The sequence below is a fragment of the Oncorhynchus mykiss genome, chromosome 17, assembly GCF_013265735.2.
Source record: "Oncorhynchus mykiss isolate Arlee chromosome 17, USDA_OmykA_1.1, whole genome shotgun sequence".
Classification (NCBI taxonomy): domain Eukaryota; kingdom Metazoa; phylum Chordata; class Actinopteri; order Salmoniformes; family Salmonidae; genus Oncorhynchus; species Oncorhynchus mykiss.
The window spans coordinates 9,977,817-9,997,779 of NC_048581.1; the positions used below are offsets into that span (position 1 = coordinate 9,977,817).

The 19,963-nt window shown below is 49.7% G+C and overlaps 1 protein-coding gene across 4 annotated transcripts in view; it reads left to right on the forward strand.

Annotated features, from left to right (window-relative positions):
* LOC110487212 (calmodulin-regulated spectrin-associated protein 3) overlaps positions 1-19,963 on the forward strand; it is a 41,206-nt gene that overhangs the window by 16,587 nt on the left and 4,656 nt on the right. The window contains exons 4-18 of one of the 4 annotated variants that reach the window (XM_036948875.1): positions 252-329; positions 874-906; positions 3,298-3,348; positions 5,870-6,008; positions 6,280-6,419; positions 10,453-10,546; positions 10,756-10,807; positions 12,005-12,066; positions 12,353-12,383; positions 12,887-14,087; positions 14,178-15,497; positions 15,758-15,879; positions 16,320-16,627; positions 17,484-17,652; positions 19,760-19,875. In XM_036948875.1, coding sequence (XP_036804770.1) covers positions 252-329; positions 874-906; positions 3,298-3,348; positions 5,870-6,008; positions 6,280-6,419; positions 10,453-10,546; positions 10,756-10,807; positions 12,005-12,066; positions 12,353-12,383; positions 12,887-14,087; positions 14,178-15,497; positions 15,758-15,879; positions 16,320-16,627; positions 17,484-17,652; positions 19,760-19,875 — 3,916 coding nt within the window. Of the gene's footprint in view, positions 1-251; positions 330-873; positions 907-3,239; positions 3,349-5,869; positions 6,009-6,279; positions 6,420-10,452; positions 10,547-10,755; positions 10,808-12,004; positions 12,067-12,352; positions 12,384-12,886; positions 15,498-15,757; positions 15,880-16,319; positions 16,628-17,483; positions 17,653-19,759; positions 19,876-19,963 lie in introns of all 4 variants that reach the window. The other 3 variants (XM_036948873.1, XM_036948876.1, XM_036948874.1) reach the window with 3 other exon arrangements.

Sequence of the window (19,963 nt, forward strand, 5' to 3'; positions counted from 1 at the left end):
CACGACCAGAACACGACCAGAACGTTCTAGATCACAACCAGGTAATTTTAGAACACGACCAGAACACAACCAGAGCGTTCTAGATCACAACCAGGTCATTCTAGAACACGACCAGAACATTCTAGATCACAACCAGGTCATTCTAGAACACGTATGTCCAAGGCATTCTAGAACACAACCTGGTCATTCTAGATTAGGACCATAGTACTGTGGACATGTGATTGTCTCTAACTGTCTGTCTCTCTCTGCAGTTGAATCAGAAGTTGAGAGAGAGCACTGAGGATGAGGAGGTCCCAACCTGCACAGACCCACAGCCTGTTCAACCAACAGTTAGTACATACACACACACGCACACACACATGCATAAACACACACACATACATAAACACACACATACACACACACATACACACATACATACACACACACATACACATACACACGTCAATAAATACACACACACACACATGCAAGCATTTCTAAACATCAAAATAAGACTGCTACTAAAGACTAAACTGCTGTGTCCCTAAAGTTTTTATCACTTCAACTGCTCTCTCTCTCTCTCTCTCTCTCTCTCTCTCTCTTTTATCTCTCTCCTCTCTCTCTCTCTCTCTTTTATCTCTCTCCTCTCTCTCTCTCTCTCTTTTATCTCTCTCTTCTCTCTCTCTCTCTCTCTTTTATCTCTCTCTTCTCTCTCTCTCTCTCTCTCTCTCTCTCTCTTCTCTCTCTCTCTCTTTTATCTCTCTCTCTCTTTTATCTCTCTCTTCTCTCTCTCTCTCTCTTTTATTTCTCTCTCTCTCTCTCTCTTATCTCTCTCTTCTCTCTCTCTCTCTCTCTCTCTCCTCTCTCACATCTCTCGCTTCTGTATGGCAGTGTCCCACCCGCTGGTACTGGAAACTGGTCCCAGTAAGTGTACTCCTTTTATCTCTCTCTCTCTCTCTCTCTCTCTCTCTCTCTCTCTCTCGCTCTCTCTCTCTCTCTCTCTCTCTCTCTCTCTCTCTCTCTCTCTCTCTCTCTCTCTCTCTCGCTCTCTCTCTCTCTCTCTCTCTCTCTCTTTTATCTCTCTCTTCTCTCTCTCTCCTCTCTCGCTCTTCTCTCTCTCTCTCTCTCTCTCTCTCTCTCTCTCTCTCTCTCTCTTTTATCTCTCTCTTTTATCTCTCTCTTCTCTCTCTCTCTCTCTCTCTCTCTCTCCTCTCTCGCTCTTCTCTCTCTCTTTTATCTCTCTCTTCTCTCTCTCTCCTCTCTCGCTCTTCTCTCTCTCATGATATGTCTGCCTCATTGTAAATAATGTTTCTCTTTCGAAATGCTTTATATCTATCCACCCCTTCTTTTCTCTTTCTCTTTCTCCTCTTTTCTCTTTCTCCTCTTTTCTCTCTCTCTTTCCCACTTTCTCTCTCTCTTTCCCACTTTCTCTCTCTCTCTTTCCCACTTTCTCTCTCTCTCCCTGCTGTGTGACACTATATACATGACCCTGACCTTATGAACTTTGAACCTCTGAGGTTATAGTCACTGACAGCGGGTCCATATTCATGAAGCGTCTCAGAGTAGGAGTGCTGGTCTAAGATCAGTTTGGCCTCTTAAATCTTAAGGAATAAAAGGAGGGGACTGATCCTAGATCAGCACTCTAAGAGGCTTTATGACTGCAGCCCCTGATCCTGTGGTTACGGACAACTCACCTCTCATCATCTACCTCTACACTGAGTGGACAAAACATTAGGAACACCTGCTCTTTCCATGAGACTGACCAGGTGAATCCAGGTGAAAGCTGTGATCCCTTATTGATGTCACCTGTTAAATCCACTTCGACCAGTGTAGATGAAGGGGAGGAGACAGGTTAAAGAAAGATTTTTAAGCCTTGAGACAATTGAGACATGGATTGTGTATGTGGGTCATTCAGAGGGTGAATGGACAAGACAAAAGATTTAAGTGTCTTTGAACGGGGTATGGTAGTAGGTACCAGGGTCACAGGGTTTGTGTCAAGAACTGCAACGCTACTGGGTTTTTCACACTCAACAGTTTCCCCTGTGTATCAAGAATCGTCCACCATCCAAAGGACATCCAGCCAACTCAACACAACTGTAGGAAGCATTGGAGTCAACATGGACCAGCACCCCGTTGGAATGTTTTCACCACCTTGCAGAGTCAACATGGACCAGCACCCCGTTGGAATGTTTTCCACACCTTGCAGAGTCAACATGGACCAGCACCCCGTTGGAATGCTTTCCACACCTTGCAGAGTCAACATGGACCAGCACCCCGTTGGAATGCTTTCACCACCTTGCAGAGTCAACATGGACCAGCACCCCGTTGGAATGCTTTCACCACCTTGCAGAGTCAACATGGACCAGCACCCCGTTGGAATGTTTTCACCACCTTGCAGAGTCAACATGGACCAGCACCCCGTTGGAATGTTTTCACCACCTTGCAGAGTCAACATGGACCAGCACCCCGTTGGAATGTTTTCACCACCTTGCAGAGTCAACATGGACCAGCACCCCGTTGGAATGTTTTCCACACCTTGCAGAGTCAACATGGACCAGCACCCCGTTGGAATGTTTTCACCACCTTGCAGAGTCAACATGGACCAGCACCCCGTTGGAATGCTTTCACCACCTTGCAGAGTCAACATGGACCAGCACCTCGTTTGAATGTTTTCACCACCTTGCAGAGTCAACATGGACCAGCACCCCGTTGGAATGTTTTCACCACCTTGCAGAGTCAACATGGACCAGCACCCCGTTGGAATGCTTTCACCACCTTGCAGAGTCAACATGGACCAGCACCCCGTTGGAATGCTTTCCACACCTTGCAGAGTCAACATGGACCAGCACCCCGTTGGAATGCTTTCACCACCTTGCAGAGTCCATTCCCTGATGAATTGAGACAAAATGGGACAACACATGTAATGTAGGAGGAAGGTGTTCCTAATGTTTTGTACACTCCGTGTAGATGGTGGAGGGGGTGATGGGGCCAGAGTAGGGCGAAGTACCGGACTGATCTTTGGTCAGTTTGTGCATTTTCCCCACTAATGATTAAGGATTGGGGGAGGGGAAACTGATCCTAGATCTGTACCTAGGGGAAACTGATCCTAGATCTGTACATAGGGGAAACTTCTCTCCTGTGCATCGTGGGGAGGTGAGAAGGGGGTTCTTACCTTAATGTATCTCTGCTCCCCCCCCTCCCCCTCCTCAACCCCCCTGTCCCCCGCCTGCCCCTCGTCACGTGACTGTGTATGGCAGTTCCCATGGCGACCCGTGGGTGTTTACGCCTGTCCTTCTCTCTGCCATCCTCATCCAGCATGCCATCGCTTTTTGTTTGAAGGAGGAGTCTGGGAATAAACCTCCAGTGGTAACGTATACGCCACTCTTCTTCCTCCTCCTCCTCCTCCTCCCTTTCTTCCTCCTCCTCCTCCTCCTCCTCCTCCTCTTCCTCGTCTCTCTCTCTCAGCTAACAGACAGCCAGCCAGCCAGCCAGCCAGACAGACAGACAGACAGACAGACAGACAGACAGACAGATACTCCAACCCTGCGTCTGCTCTCTCTCTCTCAGCTAACTAACAGACAGCCATCCAGACAGACAGCCAGCCAGACAGACAGACAGACACTCCAACCCTGCGTCTGCTCTCTCTCTCTCAGCTAACGGACAGCCAGCCAGACAGACAGAAAGACACTCCAACCCTGCGTCTGCTCTCTCTCTCTCAGCTAACTAACAGACAGCCATCCAGACAGACAGCCAGCCAGACAGACAGACAGACACTCCAACCCTGCGTCTGCTCTCTCTCTCTCAGCTAACGGACAGCCAGCCAGACAGACAGAAAGACACTCCAACCCTGCGTCTGCTCTCTCTCTCTCAGCTAACTAACAGACAGCCATCCAGACAGACAGCCAGCCAGACAGACAGACAGACAGACAGACACTCGAACCCTGTGGCTGCTCTCTCTCTCTCTCTCTCTCGCTCTCTCTCTCTCTCTCTCTCTCTCTCTCTCTCTCTCTCTCTCTCTCTCTCTCTCTCTCTCTCTCTCTCTCTCTCTCTCTCTCTCTCTCTCTCTCTCTCTCTCTCTCTCTCTCTCTCTCTCAGCTAACTAACAGACAGACAGACAGACAGACACTCCAACCCTGTGGCTGCTCTCTCTCTCTCAGCTAAGTAACAGACAGACAGACACTCCAACCCTGTGGCTGCTCTCTCTCTCTCTCTCTCTCTCTCTCTCTCTCTCTCTCTCTCTCTCAGCTAACTAACAGACAGACAGACAGACAGACACTCCAACCCTGTGGCTGCTCTCTCTCTCTCTCTCTCTCAGCTAACAGACAGACAGACAGACAGACATTCCAACCCTGCTCTCTGGGGATGGAAACCCTATATATTAGAGGAAGGAGCTTGTTGTCCTCAGTCTGCTAACACAGTTCTCTAGAGGAAGAAGCTTGTTGTTTTTCAGTCTGCTAACACTGTTCTCTAGAGGAAGAAGCTTGTTGTTTTTCAGTCTGCTAACACAGTTCTCTAGAGGAAGGAGCTTGTTGTCCTCAGTCTGCTAACACAGTTCTCTAGAGGAAGGAGCTTGTTGTTTTTCAGTCTGCTAACACTGTTCTCTAGAGGAAGGAGCTTGTTGTTTTTCAGTCTGCTAACACAGTTCTCTAGAGGAAGGAGCTTGTTGTTTTTCAGTCTGCTAACACAGTTCTCTAGAGGAAGGAGCTTATTGTTTTTCAGTCTGCTAACACTGTTCTCTAGAGGAAGGAGCTTGTTGTTTTTCAGTCTGCTAACACAGTTCTCTAGAGGAAGGAGCTTGTTGTCCTCAGTCTGCTAACACAGTTCTCTAGAGGAAGGAGCTTGTTGTTTTTCAGTCTGCTAACACAGTTCTCTAGAGGAAGGAGCTTGTTGTTTTGCAGTCTGCTAACACAGTTCTCTAGAGGAAGGAGCTTGTTGTTTTTCAGTCTGCTAACACAGTTCTCTAGAGGAAGGAGCTTGTTGTTTTTCAGTCTGCTAACACACAATTTTAAGCTTGTCGCTCAATTCAAAAATAAGTGTCAATACTTTGCCCCTTGATAACCAGCGCACCTCTGTATGTTGTAAAAGCGTTACATGGTCGCTGCCCATATCATTGCATAATGCAGAAAATACACGAGAGTTCAGGGGCCTTGCTTTAACAAAGTTAACCATTTTCACTGTAGTGTCCAAAACGTCTTTCAAGCTGTCAGGCATTCCCTTGGCAGCAAGAGCCTCTTGGTGGATGCTGCAGTGTACCCATGTGGCGTTGGGAGAAACTGATTGCACGCACGTTACCACTCTACCATGTCTCCCTGTCATGGCTTTTGCGCCAAAGTCCATTGGATGTCGTTTTCTGGTCTCACTTGATTTCTTCTTTCTCCTTAGTGGTTCAGTCACTCAAGTGCCTTGTGGTTGTACTGCCTGTTGTTCCACTGCATGTCCACCAGAGAGCGCTATAGTCTCAGCTCACACTGCTTCAACTCTTTTCTGCACTTCCTTTCTTTTCTTTCTTTCTGTCTCCCATCCCTCTTTTCACTGCAGTGTCTCGTTTGACATGTGAGCCATAACTCTGTTCAGCGTGTGCGCTGCTTGTGTGTGTGTGTGTGTGCTCAGCAAAGTACTGTGCTGCAGTAAGTCTTGTGCTTGGTTTGTCAGATTTCTTTTCTCTGCTGTGTTGGTAGATTATTGGCTGGCTGTGGAGTTTATGACATGTCTTGATCATTTCTCTAAACATCGTGGCAAAGTCATCTGTATTGTTGGGTAATTCTGGGCCTTTTGGTCTGAATAACTCATTGAACAATAGGTAGTTAATTGTTGTTTTTTTCTCTCTCTCCTTCTCTCTCTCATGTCCCTCCCTCCCTCCCTCCCTCCCTCCCTCCCTCTCTGTCAGATCCGTTATAGGAAGGATAAGGTTCTGTCTAAGCAGACTCCTACTTTTCCTCTGGTGTCTGGTGTAAGGGATCTGTCTAATGGCTGTGCTATAGCTGCTGTTCTGCACTACTACTGTCCTGACCTGCTGCCACTGGAGGGTACACACACACACACACACACACACACACACACACACACACACACACACACACACACACACACACACACACACACACACACACACACTGTAGCATCTTGCATACATTTCTCACACTCTGATATCTACCCCTCTCCCTTCCTCCATCCTCCTCTGGCTTCACCCTCCTCCTACCCCTTCACCCTCCTGCATCCTCTCCCTCCCCCTCTCTTCCTCTTCCTCCCCCTCTTCCTCCCCCTCTTCCTCCTCCTCCCCCTGCCCCTCTCCTCTAGATGTGTGTCTGAAGGACACCATGTCAGTAGCAGACAGTCTGTATAACCTGCAGCTGATCAGAGAGATCAGTGAGACCAGTCTACAGAGGTGCTGTCACCTGGAGCTGGAGGACCTGCTCTACGCCCCGCCAACACTACACGTAGGTACATCTCTGTCCAGGACATAGTACTACACCTCTCCACAACACTACACGTAGGTACATCTCTGTCCAGGACATAGTACTACACCTCTCCACAACACTACAGGTAGGTACATCTCTGTCCAGGACATAGTACTACACCTCTAAACCAACACTACACGTATGTGCAACTCTATAGCGCCGTCTCTGTCCAGAACATAGACTTACAGATGTAGGAACATACAGATGTAGGATCTTAATTTGAGCCACTTTGCTGCAGCAATAGGAGAATGTTGATTATTATGTGGATTATAATATAATGGCCTTTTTTTTGTAGGGGTATTTTTAATTAGGGCAAATCAAGTCTGACATTTTTAAGCAGATATTACAAACTTTAGAAGCCTTTTTAAACCTTAAACACCCTACAAATTCTCATCAACAGTTCGAGCTTCTAATTTTAAAAATTAATCTCTCCAGAAAAAGTCTCTGACTGTTGCTGCCTGTTATATACCCCCTCAGCTCCCAGCTGTGCCCTGGACACCATATGTGAATTGATTGCCCCTCATCTATCTTCAGAGTTCGTTCTGCTAGGTGACCTAAACTGGGATATGCTTAACACCCCGGCAGTCCTACAATCTAAGCTAGATGCCCTCAATCTCACACAAATTCTCAAGGAACCCACCAGGTACAACCCTAAATCCGTAAACATGGGCAAACTCATAGATATTATCCTGACCAACTTGCCCTCCAAATATACCTCCGCTGTTTTCAATCAGGATCTCAGCGATCACTGCCTCATTGCCTGCATCCGCTATGGGTCCGCGGTCAAACGACCACCCCTCATCACTGTCAAACGCTCCCTAAAACACTTCTGCGAGCAGGCCTTTCTAATCGACCTGGCCCGGGTATCCTGATAGGATATTCACCTCATCCCGTCAGTCGAGGATGCCTGGTCGTTCTTAAGAACAGATATAGCCCTTTGTTCACTCCAGACCTGACTGCTCTCAACCAGCACAAAAACATCCTGTGGCGGACTGCACTAGCATCGAATAGTCCCCGCGATATGCAACTTTTAGGGATGTCAGAAACCAATACACGCAGTCAGTTAGGAAAGCAAAGGCTAGCTTTTTCAAAAAGAAATGTGCATCCTGTAAAACTCCAAAAAAGTCCAAAAAGTTTTGGGACACTGTAAAGTCCATGGAGAATAGGAGCAACTCCTCCCAGCTGCCCACTGCACTGCCCACTGCACTGAGGCGAGGTAACACTGTCACCACCGATATCGAGAATCGAGAATTTCAAATAAGCATTTCTCTACGGCTGGCCATGCTTTCCTCCTGGCTACCCCAAACCCGGCCAACAGCTCCGCACCCCCCGCGGCTACTTGCCCGAGCCCCCCCATCTTCTCCTTCACATAAATCCAGATAGCAGATATTCTGAAAGAGCCGCAAAACCTGGACCCGTACAAATCAGCTGGGCTAGACAATCTGGACCCTCTCTTTCTAAAATTATCCACCGCCATTGTTGCAACCCCTATTACCAGTCTGTTCAACCTCTCTTTTGTATCGTCCGAGATCCCTAAAGATTGGAAAGCTTCCGCGGTCATCCCCCACTTCGAAGGGGGATGCTGCTCAACAAAACACTCTAGACCCAAACTGTTACCGACCTATATCCATCCTGCCTTTCTAAAGTCTTCGAAAGCCAAGTTAACAAACAGATCACTGACCATCTCGAATACCACCGTACCTTCTCCGCTGTGCAATCCGGTTTCCAAGCTGGTCACGGGTGCATCTCAGCCACGCTCAAGGTTCTAAACAATATCATAACCGCCATCGATAAAAGACAGTACTTAGCAGCCGTCTTCATCGACCTGGCCAAGGCTTTCGACTCAGTCAATCGCTGTATTCTTATCGGCAGACTCAATAGCCTTGGTTTCACAAACGACTGCCTCACCTGGTTCACCAACTACTTCTCAGAAAGAGTTCAGTGTGTCAAATCAGAGGGCCTGTTGTCCGGACCTCTGGCAGTCTCTATGGGGGAGCCACAGGGCTCAATTATCGGGCAGACTCTTTTCTCTGTATATATCAACGATCTCGCTCTTGCGGCAGATGCCTGATCCACCTCTATGCGGATGAAACCATTCTGTATACATCTGGCCCTTCTTTGGACACTGTGTTAACAACCCTCCAGGCAAGCTTCAATGCCATACAACTCTCCTTCCGTGGCCTCCAACTGCTCTTAAACGCTAGTACAACTAAATGCATGCTTTTCAACCGATCGCTGCCTGCACCCGCCCGCCCGACTAGCATCACTACCCTGGACGGTTCTGACTTGGAATATGTGAACAACTACAAACTCCTAGGTGTCTGGCTAGACTGTAAACTCTCTTTCCAGACTCACATTAAACATCTTCAATACGAAATTAAATCTAGAATCGGCTTCCTGTTTCGCAACAAAACCTCCTTCACTCACGCTGCCAAACATACCCTCGTAAAACTTACCAATCCTCAACTTCGGCGATGTCATTTACAAAATAGCCTCCAACACTCTACTCAGCAAATTGGATGCAGTCTATCACAGTGCCATCCGTTTTGTCACCAAAGCCCCATATACTACCCTCCACTGCGACCTGTATGCTCTCGTTGGCTGGCCCTCGCTACATATTCGTCGCCAGACCCACTGGCTCCAGGTCATCTATAAGTCTTTGCTAGGTAAAGCTCCGCCTTATCTCAGCTCACTGGTCACCATAACAACACCCACCCATATCACGCGCTCCAGCAGGTATATCTCACTGGTCACCATAACAACACCCACCCGTAGCACGCGCTCCAGCAGGTATATCTCACTGGTCACCATAACAACACCCACCACGTAGCACGCGCTCCAGCAGGTATATCTCACTGGTCACCATAACAACACCCACCCGTAGCACGCGCTCCTGGTCATCGCTGAAGTTGGAGACTTATATCTCCCTCACTAACTTTAAGCACCAGCTGTCAGAGCAGATTACCGATCGCTGCAGCTGTACACAGCCCATCTGTAAATATCCCATCCAATCTACCTACCTCATCCCCATGTTGTTTTTATTTACTTTTTGGTTCGTTTACACTCCAGTATTTCTACTTGTACATCATCATCTGCTCGTCTATCACTCCAGTGTTCATTTGCTAAATTATAATTACTTCGCTACCATGGCCTATTTATTGCCTTACCTCCTCACATCATTTGCACACATTGTATATAGACTTCATTTTTTTTCTATTGTGTTATTGACTGTATGTTTGTTTTACTCCATGTGTAACTCTGTGTTGTTTGTGTCACACTGCTTTGCTTTATTCTTGGCCAGGTCGCAGTTGTAAATGAGAAGTTGTTCTCAACTGGCGTAACCTGGTTAAATAAAGGAGAAATAAAAAACAAAAAGAGTGATCAAATGAAGATCCTACATCTGTACCTCTCCTTTAACCCTCCACTTCCCCGTCTGTAAACGACAGACTGTCGGCCAGAATGTTGTTACTGGATTATTACTGTAAAAAAAGGGTTCCATTACAAAAAGTGTTCATTCCCCTGTTGGGGGTTACCCTGTACCATTACTGTGTTCATTCCCCTGTTGGGGGTTACCCTGTACCATTACTGTGTTCATTCCCCTGTTGGGGGTTACCCTGTACCATTACTGTGTTCATTCCCCTGTTGGGGGTTACCCTGTACCATTACTGTGTTCATTCCCCTGTTGGGGGTTACCCTGTACCATTACTGTCTTCATTCCCCTGTTGGGGGTTACCCTGTGCCATTACTGTGTCCATTCCCTGTTGGGGGTTACCCTGTACCATTACTGTGTTCATTCCCCTGTTGGGGGTTACCCTGTACCATTACTGTGTCCATTCCCCTGTTGGGGGTTACCCTGTACCATTACTGTGTTCATTCCCCTGTTGGGGGTTACCCTGTGCCATTACTGTGTCCATTCCCCTGTTGGGGGTTACCCTGTACCATTACTGTGTTCATTCCCCTGTTGGGGGTTACCCTGTACCATTACTGTGTTCATTCCCCTGTTCTCCTTCAGGTGAACATCATGAGCTTCATAGCAGAGCTGCTGGGATGGTTCGAGGTGCATAAACCTGACTTTGTCAAGCCGTTACTACCTCTAGACCTGACAGGTAGGGGAGGTCTGTGTGTGTGTGTGTGTGTGTGTGTGTGTGTGTGTGTGTGTGTGTGTGTGTGTGTGTGTGTGTGTGTGTGTTGTGTGTGTGTGTGTGTGTGAGAAAGAGAGTGGAAGGAGGGAGGGAGAGAGCGAGATTAGACTGCTGTATAACCTGTTTAGGTGGCCTTATGGTTGATAACATGAATAGGTTTCTCTGTGTGCCAGATGCCTCAGGGTTGTTGGACTGCACCAGTCCTGTCAGTGGGAACAGCAACAGGTAAAATCAGGACACATTCATTCTACATGTAGTTATTGTTTGACAGTGCAAAGCAACCGGGAAACTACAGCAATCAACCAAGTGCAATGCATTTCCACGTTCTTTCACATCCATTACTATGAGTCTGTGTTATATACTGAATCTCATTGGCGTCTCGATAACACAGTCTTCATCATGATGTGATATGGGTCTAGACCCCAGAGAGCAGTGAGAAACCAAACAGAAACACATCCATTACTATGAGTCTGTGTTATATACTGAATCTCATTGGCGTCTCGATAACACAGTCTTCGTCATGATGTGTTACGGGTCTAGACCCCAGAGAGCAGTGAGAAACCAAACAGAAACACATCCATTACTATGAGTCTGTGTTATATACTGAATCTCATTGGCGTCTCGATAACACAGTCTTCATCATGATGTGTTACGGGTCTAGACCCCAGAGAGCAGTGAGGAACCAAACAGAAACACATCCATTACTATGAGTCTCGATAACACAGTCTTCATCATGATGTGTTACGGGTCTAGACCCCAGAGAGCAGTGAGGAACCAAACAGAAACACATCCATTACTATGAGTCTCGATAACACAGTCTTCATCATGATGTGTTACGGGTCTAGACCCCAGAGAGCAGTGAGGAACCAAACAGAAACACATCCATTACTATGAGTCTCGATAACACAGTCTTCGTCATGATGTGTTACGGGTCTAGACCCCAGAGAGCAGTGAGGAACCAAACAGAAACACATCCATTACTATGAGTCTCGATAACACAGTCTTCGTCATGATGTGTTACGGGTCTAGACCCCAGAGAGCAGTGAGGAACCAAACAGAAACACATCCATTACTATGAGTCTCGATAACACAGTCTTCATCATGATGTGATATGGGTCTAGACCCCAGAGAGCAGTGAGGAACCAAACAGAAACACATCCATTACTATGAGTCTCGATAACACAGTCTTCATCATGATGTGTTACGGGTCTAGACCCCAGAGAGCAGTGAGGAACCAAACAGAAACACATCCATTACTATGAGTCTCGATAACACAGTCTTCGTCATGATGTGTTACGGGTCTAGACCCCAGAGAGCAGTGAGGAACCAAACAGAAACACATCCACATGTTTATTGTATCTATGGCAGAACGAGACGTATATTACAGAGTCATTGTGAATAATAATGTGTTTTCTGTTCCAGTGGCTCTCCCTCCTATATCTTCAAACAGCCCTTTGTCCCCATATCCTCTCCTGCGTCATCTGGTAAGAGAGATGGGAATTCTGGGTAATGTAGTTTAAAAGCTGCCTTTTTGCATCTGTGGGCTTTTCCTCAATTGCATACTCCTCGTTGTCCTCGTTGTCCTCGCTCCTCGTCTACTTCTCAAAACCCATTGGAGGGTAAAGGTCAGAGGGGAGGGACCTCTGGCTTTCTCATCCAATGGGTTTTGAGAAGACGACGAGGAAAGAGGACACGAGGAGTATGCAATTGAGAGAAGTCTAAGTGTTGGAGATCTCTTCCTGACTACATCTCCCTTTCTGTCACATTTAGAAGGGAACATGTGGACCAAGAAACAGATCCGGTGAGTAGGATGTTTCAGCCTGGGGAGATATTTATTTAGGACCATCCTTCTAGTTCATTGGACCTCTCTCTCTCTCTCTCTCTCTTCCTCCTTCTCTCTCAATATCTCTCTCTTCCTCCTTCTCTCTCTCTCTCTCTCTCTCTCTTCCTCCTTCTTTCTCTCCATCTCTCTCTTTCTCTCTCTCTCTCTTCCTCCTTCTCTCTCTCAATATCTCTCTCTTCCACCTTCTCTCTCTCCATCTCTCTCTCTCTTCCTCCTTCTTTCTCTCCATCTCTCTCTTTCTCTCTCTCTCTCTTCCTCCTTCTCTCTCTCTATCTTCCTCATTCTCTCTCTCTCTCTCTCTCTCTCTCTCTCTCTCTCTCTCTTCCTCCTTCTTTCTTTCCATCTCTCTCTCTTCCTCCTTCTTTCTCTCCATCTCTCTCTCTTCCTCCCTCTTTCTCTCCCTCTCTGTCTCTCTCTCTCTCTTCCCCTCTTTCTCTCTCTCTCTCCCTCTCTCTCTCCAGTCGTCCACTCTCGGCTGTGACCTTCAGTATTCCATTCGGTCTGGACAGTGACGTGGACGTTGTCATGGGCAACCCCGTGCATTCTGCCAGCACCAACAGCCTGACCGCCGGCGTGCCCGCCATGATGACTTCATCGAGCAGGATGTCATCGGGGATGACACGGGTCCCCTACAGCCCCCCCGAGGACCTCAGTCACCTGGTCAGCGCCTCTGTCCCTCAACGCTCCTCCTGGGGCCCGCACACACACTCACACACACCGGCCCTAGGGGAGCTGCCGACAGTCGAGATCATCCACACTCCTGGAGGAGAAAGAGGTGGAGGAGGGAAAAGAGGAGAGAAAGGAGATGGAGGAGGAGGAGGAGGAGGAGAAAGAAGGCCAGAGCCACGCTTGCGTCCAGAAGGAGCTCCTGCAGGTTTCTTCCTTCATTCTCCTGAATACGACCTGACCCAGCTCAGCAGCTCCGCCCCCTGCCGCTCCGGAATGCTCTACCGACCAATAGGAGGGGAGGGGGGCGGAGGAGAGAAGCGGAGAGTGGGAGGCAGGGAGAAGGGGGAGAAGGGGAGATCGGATGGCTCGCGGGACGATGACTCGGTACTCCGCGACGGAAGTGTGGACTCATCGGAAGCTTCCGACGACCTTCCTAGAAACACCCCCGGCAACGTCCGCCCTGGCCACGGTCATCACGGCAACGGCAGCATCAGCAACACCGGGGGCAGCAGCAGCAGCAGCCCGCAGATGACGAGCTTCGCCGAGCGGCGGGACAGAAGGAGACAGCCAGCCGCACCGGGAGAGGAGTCGGCCAGCACCCTGACCCCCACCACCCCCACCCTCCATACCTCCACCCACACCACCCCCACCCTCCATACCCCCACCCACACCACCCCTAGCCCAGGAGGGAAGCACCCTGAGCCGGGTACAGAGGCCTGGGAGCTGGGGGCCCGCCTGGAGGAGAAACGCAGAGCCATCGAGGCCCAGAAGAGACGCATAGAGGCCATATTCACCAGACACAGACAGAGGCTGGGCAAGACTGCCTTCCTACAGCTGAAGAGAGGAGAGGGAGGAGAGGAGCCTATATCTCTGGAGGAGCGTCTCAGCCGCATGGAGGAGCAGCTGAAAGAGGAGGAGGAGAGAGAAGAGGGAGAGGAGAAAGGGAAGGCAGACGAAGGGAACTCCCGCCCCCAGGCGCGATTGGAGAAGCAGGTGAAAGAGGAGGAGGAGAGAGAAGAGGGAGAGGAGAAAGATAAGGCAGATGAAGGGAACTCCCGCCCCCAGGCGCGATTGGAGAAGCAGGTGACGTTTTCCATGGATACGAGGAAGGGGGCTGAGAAAGGGGCGGATAAATGGGAGGGGCCTGAGCCGGGGGGAGGGGCTGTTCTAGGGGAGTATAATGAGGTGGTCCTGAAGCTGAGTGAGGCTCTGAGGTCACTACAGAACGACATGCAGAAACTGACCCAACAACAACAACAGCTAATGGGCAAGAAGACCACACCCAAACCCACACCTAAAACTACACCCAAAACCACACCTAAAACTACACCCAAAACCACACCTAAAACTACACCCAAAACTACACCTAAAAGTACACCCAGGACACCACCCAGGACCCCCACTAAGAGTCCGACTAGAACCCCGACCAAGAGCATCAGTAAGGCGTGGGTGATTCCTGCAGGCTCCAAACCCCCCACCTCCACTACCTCCCCCTCTCGCAGGGCCCTCCCCCAGCTTTCCTCCACCCCTCCCAAAACCCCCACCTCCACTACCTCCCCCTCTCGCAGGGCCCTCCCCCAGCTCTCCTCCAACCCTCCCAAAACCCCCATCTCCTCCTCCTGCCCTGCCCCACGCACAAAGATCCACTCCTCCTCCCCCCGTAGCCCTAAGCACCACCCGCGCCCCTCCCAACCCCACCCCCGCCCTTCTGAGTTGAAGTTCCCTCCTTCCACCCGTGTCCTCACCCCCCCGCAGCATGTGGACTCCCTCCCACACCTGCGACGCGTCTCCCCCAGCCAGTGCCAGGTCCAGACCTCCTCCTCTTTCCGTATCGGGGGCCCCTGCACCCCCCAGGAACCCCCTGCCGCCATGCTGCCCCAGCCCGAGGAGAGTACCTCAGAGACGGGCTCCAGCGAGACGCAGTTCAGCCTGGAGCTGGAGGAGCAGGAGGGTTTAGGGGGAGGCCGGCCCGTGTTTCCCCAACCCAGGAGAGGCCGTTCTGGGGGTGGCAGCAGCTCTGGAGCCCCCTCCGAGGGCTCCTTTGAGAGCGAGACCCTGTCGCTGTCGGCCGCTTACTGCGGAGGAGGGGAGGGAGGGAGAGGAGGAGGAGGGAATCGTTGCAGCCTGATGGAGGTGTCATTGTCATCCCTGGGAGGGCCAGAGGGGGGCAGTGACGAGCCAACTGACACAGAAGGACAGGAGTTGTTCTCTGACTCCATGAGCGACCACACAGAACCTCCAACAGGAGAAACGTTGGAACCTACGGAACCCACGGGAGAACCGAGGGAATATACAGGGTATCAAATAGAACAGACACAGAACACAGAACTCCGAGAACCCTCAGTGGAACCCACAGAGCAGACGGAACCGGAGGCGAGAGGAGGGGTTGGATTCTTCTTCAAGGTGAGTCTGGCGGAGGGAGAGACAGAGAGAGAATAGTCCCTCCCAGAAACATGCCCTAACTAACCCTCTGCCCTCTAGGCCCTTAGATGTAGATAAGACAATGTTAATTGAAGTTCATCGTTTCATTATTGACTCATAAGGAAATCAAAGATGATGTGTTTCTAGTGGTAGCCAATAAAGTAATGACAATGTGTGTGTGTGTGTGTGTTTGTGTGTGTGTGTGTGTGTGTGTGTGTGTGTGTGTGTTTGTGTGTGCGCAGGAGGAGGTGCGTTGTGAAGATGAGATGGCTCAGAGGAGAGCTGCTCTGTTGGGGAGACAGCAGAAAAGAGCAGAGGACCTGAAGAGGAGGAGACAGTGGAACGAACAGGAGAGAGAGAGCAGGTGACACACACACACACACACACACACAGACAGACAGACAGACAGACAGACAGACAGACAGACAGACAGACACACAGACACACAGACACACAGACACACAGACACACAGACACACAGACACACTGACACACTCATCATCCACTCAGCAAATAAACATACAGACACATAGACAGACAGACAGACAGACAGACACACAGACAGACAGACAGACAGACGGACAGACACACAGACACACAGACAGACGGACAGACACACAGATGGACAGACACACAGACACACACACAGACACACAGATGGACAGACACACAGACACACACACAGACACACACACAGACAGACACACAGACACACACACAGACACACTTATCATCCACTCAGCAAATAAACATATAGATCATCACCATAACACTAACCCCCCTTCCCCTCCATCTTTCCTTTAGACCCCCCTCTGAGGAGGAGGAGCGAAGAGGCTCTCTCCCACAGACCCCTCCCCTCCCCTGCACTCCTCCCCCCGCCGCCGGTGTCCCCTCCCTCACCCCCCCGACCACGCCCAGTCGCCGTGGTGATTTCACGCGGAAGGAGTACGCCCACCGCCAGCAGATACGCATCATGTCTGACCTGGATAAGGTGCTGTGTCAGAAACACACCAATCAGGGACGAGTCGCCGCCAAGAAGTCCCGCCCCCGACCTCGGAGCATGACCCGGGAGGAGTCACAGCTGTCCCGCAGCCCAGCCAGGAGCACTATGGGTAATGGACTGCTCCCCTTTACAGTGTCTGGGACAGGGGGACGGAGGTGCAGGCTTTTGTTCCAGCCCAGCACTCTGATGCTCTCGTCTTCTGCTGCTTTACTCTGCATAATGACAAGTTATCAACATACTGTACCCACCCCCTCTCTCTCCTCCTCTCTCTCCCTCCTTCTCTCTTTCCCTCCTCCTCTCTCTCCTCTCTCTCCCTTCTTATCTCTCTCCCTTCTTATCTCTCTCCCTCCTCCTCTCTCTCCCTCCTCCTCTCTCTCCCTCCTCCTCTCGCTCCCTCCTCCTCTCTCTCCCTCCTTCTCTCTCTCCCTCCTTCTCTCCCTTCTTATCTCTCTCTTCTTCTCTCTCCCTCCTCCTCTCTCTCCCTCCTCCTCTCGCTCCCTCCTCCTCTCGCTCCCTCCTCCTCTCTCTCCCTCCTCCTCTCTCTCCCTCTCCTCTCTCTCCCTCCTTCTCTCTCCTCCTCTCCCTCCTCTCCCTCCTCTCTCTCTTCTTATCTCTCTCTTCTTCTCTTCTTCCTCTCCCTTCTCTCTCCCTTCTTCTCTCTCTCCCTTCTTATCTCTCTCTTCTTCTCTCTCCCTTCTCTCTCTTCTTCTCTCTCTCCCTCCTCTCTCCCTCCTCTCTCCCTTCTTTTCTCTCTCTTCTTCTCTCTCTCCTCTCTCTCCCTTCTCTCTCTCCCGTCTTATCTCTCTCTTCTTCTCTCTCTCTTCTTCTCTATCTCTCTGTCCTCTCTCCCTTCTTATCTCTCTCCCTTCTTATCTCTATTCTTCTCTCTCTCCCCCCTCTCTCTGTCCTCTCTCTCCCACCTTCTCTCTCTCTCTCCTTCTCTCTCTCCCTCCTTCTCTCTCCAGGTTCTAAGTTGACTAAGGTGTACTCTCACTCCTCTCTCAACCTGGCTGCTATGGCTGACGACACCGTCCCTGACAACACCGTCCCTGACAACACCGTCCCTGACGACACCGTCCCTGACCACACCGTCCCTAACCACACCGTCCCTAACCCTAGCAAGAAACCATCCAGGTAACACTCGCTCTCTTTCTCTCTGACCCTTTATCTCTATCTCTCTCATTCTGTCTCTCTCTCCCTTTATCTCTCCCTAATTCTCTCTCTGTCTCTCCCTCTCTGTCTCTCCCTCTCTGTCTCTCCGTCTCTCTCTCTCCGTCTCTCCCTCTTTGTCTCTCCCTCTCTGTCTCTCTCTCTCTCTGTCTCTGTCTCTGTCTCTGTCTCTCCCTCTCTGTCTCTGTCTCTCCCTCTCTGTCTCTCTCTGTCTCTGTCTCTGTCTCTCCCTCTCTGTCTCTCTCTCTCTCTGTCTCTGTCTCTCCCTCTCTGTCTCTCTCTCTCTCTGTCTCTGTCTCTGTCTCTCTCATTCTCTCTGTCTCTTTCTCTCCCATTCTGTCTCTCTCTCTGTCTCTCTCTCTCATTCTGTCTCTCTCTCTCATTCTGTCTCTCTCTCTCTCATTCTGTCTCTCTCTCTCATTCTGTCTCTCTCTCTCATTCTGTCCCTCTCTCCCTCTCTGTCTCTCTCTCATTCTGTCTCTCTCTCTCATTCTGTCTCTCTCTCTCTCATTCTGTCTCTCTCTCTCTCATTCTGTATCTCTCTCTCATTCTGTCTCTCTCTCATTCTGTCTCTCTCTCTCATTCTGTCCCCCTCTCTCATTCTGTCCCCCTCTCCCTCTCTCCCTCTCTGTCTCTCTCTCATTCTGTCTCTCTCTCTCATTCTGTCTCTCTCTCTCTCATTCTGTCTCTCTCTCTCATTCTGTCTCTCTCTCTCATTCTGTCCCTCTCTCCCTCTCTCTCTCATTCTGTCTCTCTCTCTCATTCTGTCTCTCTCTCTCTCATTCTGTCTCTCTCTCTCTCATTCTGTCTCTCTCTCTCATTCTGTCCCCCTCTCTCATTCTGTCCCCCTCTCCCTCTCTCCCTCTCTGTCTCTCTCTCATTCTGTCTCTCTCTCTCATTCTGTCTCTCTCTCTCTCATTCTGTCTCTCTCTCTCATTCTGTCTCTCTCTCTCATTCTGTCCCTCTCTCCCTCTCTCTCTCATTCTGTCTCTCTCTCTCATTCTGTCTCTCTCTCTCTCATTCTGTCTCTCTCTCTCATTCTGTCTCTCTCTCTCATTCTGTCCCTCTCTCCCTCTCTCCCTCTCTGTCTCTCTCTCATTCTGTCTCTCTCTCTCTCATTCTGTCTCTCTCTCTCTCATTCTGTCTCTCTCTCTCATTCTCTCTCTCTCTCTCATTCTGTCTCTCTCTCTCATTCTGTCCCTCTCACCCTCTCTCCCTCTCTGTCTCTCTCTCTCATTCTGTCTCTCTCTCTCATTCTGTCTCTCTCTCTCATTCTGTCCCTCTCTCCCTCTCTCCCTCTCTGTCTCTCTCTCTCATTCTGTCTCTCTCTCTCATTCTGTCTCTCTTTCTCATTCTGTCCCTCTCTCCCTCTCTGTCTCTCTCTCATTCTGTCTCTCTCTCTCATTCTGTCTCTCTCTCTCTCATTCTGTCTCTCTCTCTCATTCTGTCTCTCTCTCTCTCATTCTGTCTCTCTCTCTCTTATTCTGTCTCTCTCTCTCATTCTGTCTCTCTCTCTCATTCTGTCCCTCTGTCCCTCTCTCCCTCTCTCTCTCTCTCTCTCTGGTATATTCATCCAGGGTAAAAAAAAAAAAGGCCACCCGAGTCATTCACAAATACCATACAAGTGAAAACAACAATTAATTTAAAACAGAATGGGTGGGGGCCATAATGTGGGCGGGGGCCACAAAAAAACGAATCATGAGGGGCCTCACTTGCTCGCTCATCTGCGTAACCACATCCATCCAAGATTTTTAAATGTTAAATCCAATTCCCTGCAATTCTACAAATGTTGCCATGGGTGGAGATTATAATTTTAAAAAAATAGGATATCTAAGTTAAACTGACTAACACAATTAATGGGGCCCCTCCCGGCTGGTAATTCGCCCATGATTACAAGTGTACATAGCTGGCCACTAGACTAACTTAGCAATGTAAAAACATCTAGCTGACATGGGCTAATTGAGTGACTGTCAGTGACTGATGTAACAAGAGAAAAACAGCTGATGCACCAATCACATTTCAGAACTACACCTTCAGTATTCTACTAACACTTACCCTTCCTCTCTTCCAGCCGCCCTGATTCGCCCTCACGTCTGATGTCACCGAGCCGACTGGCCAATCAGAACGGAGACAAGGACTGGGAGATCGGCTCCAATGGCTCCTCCCCTTCCATTCCAGAATACACCGGTACGACGTGATAGGAAATGGAATGATGTCAAAGACTTGTCCTGTTATAAAACTGTTGTACCCTAAATAAAATCTAAACTTGTTGTAT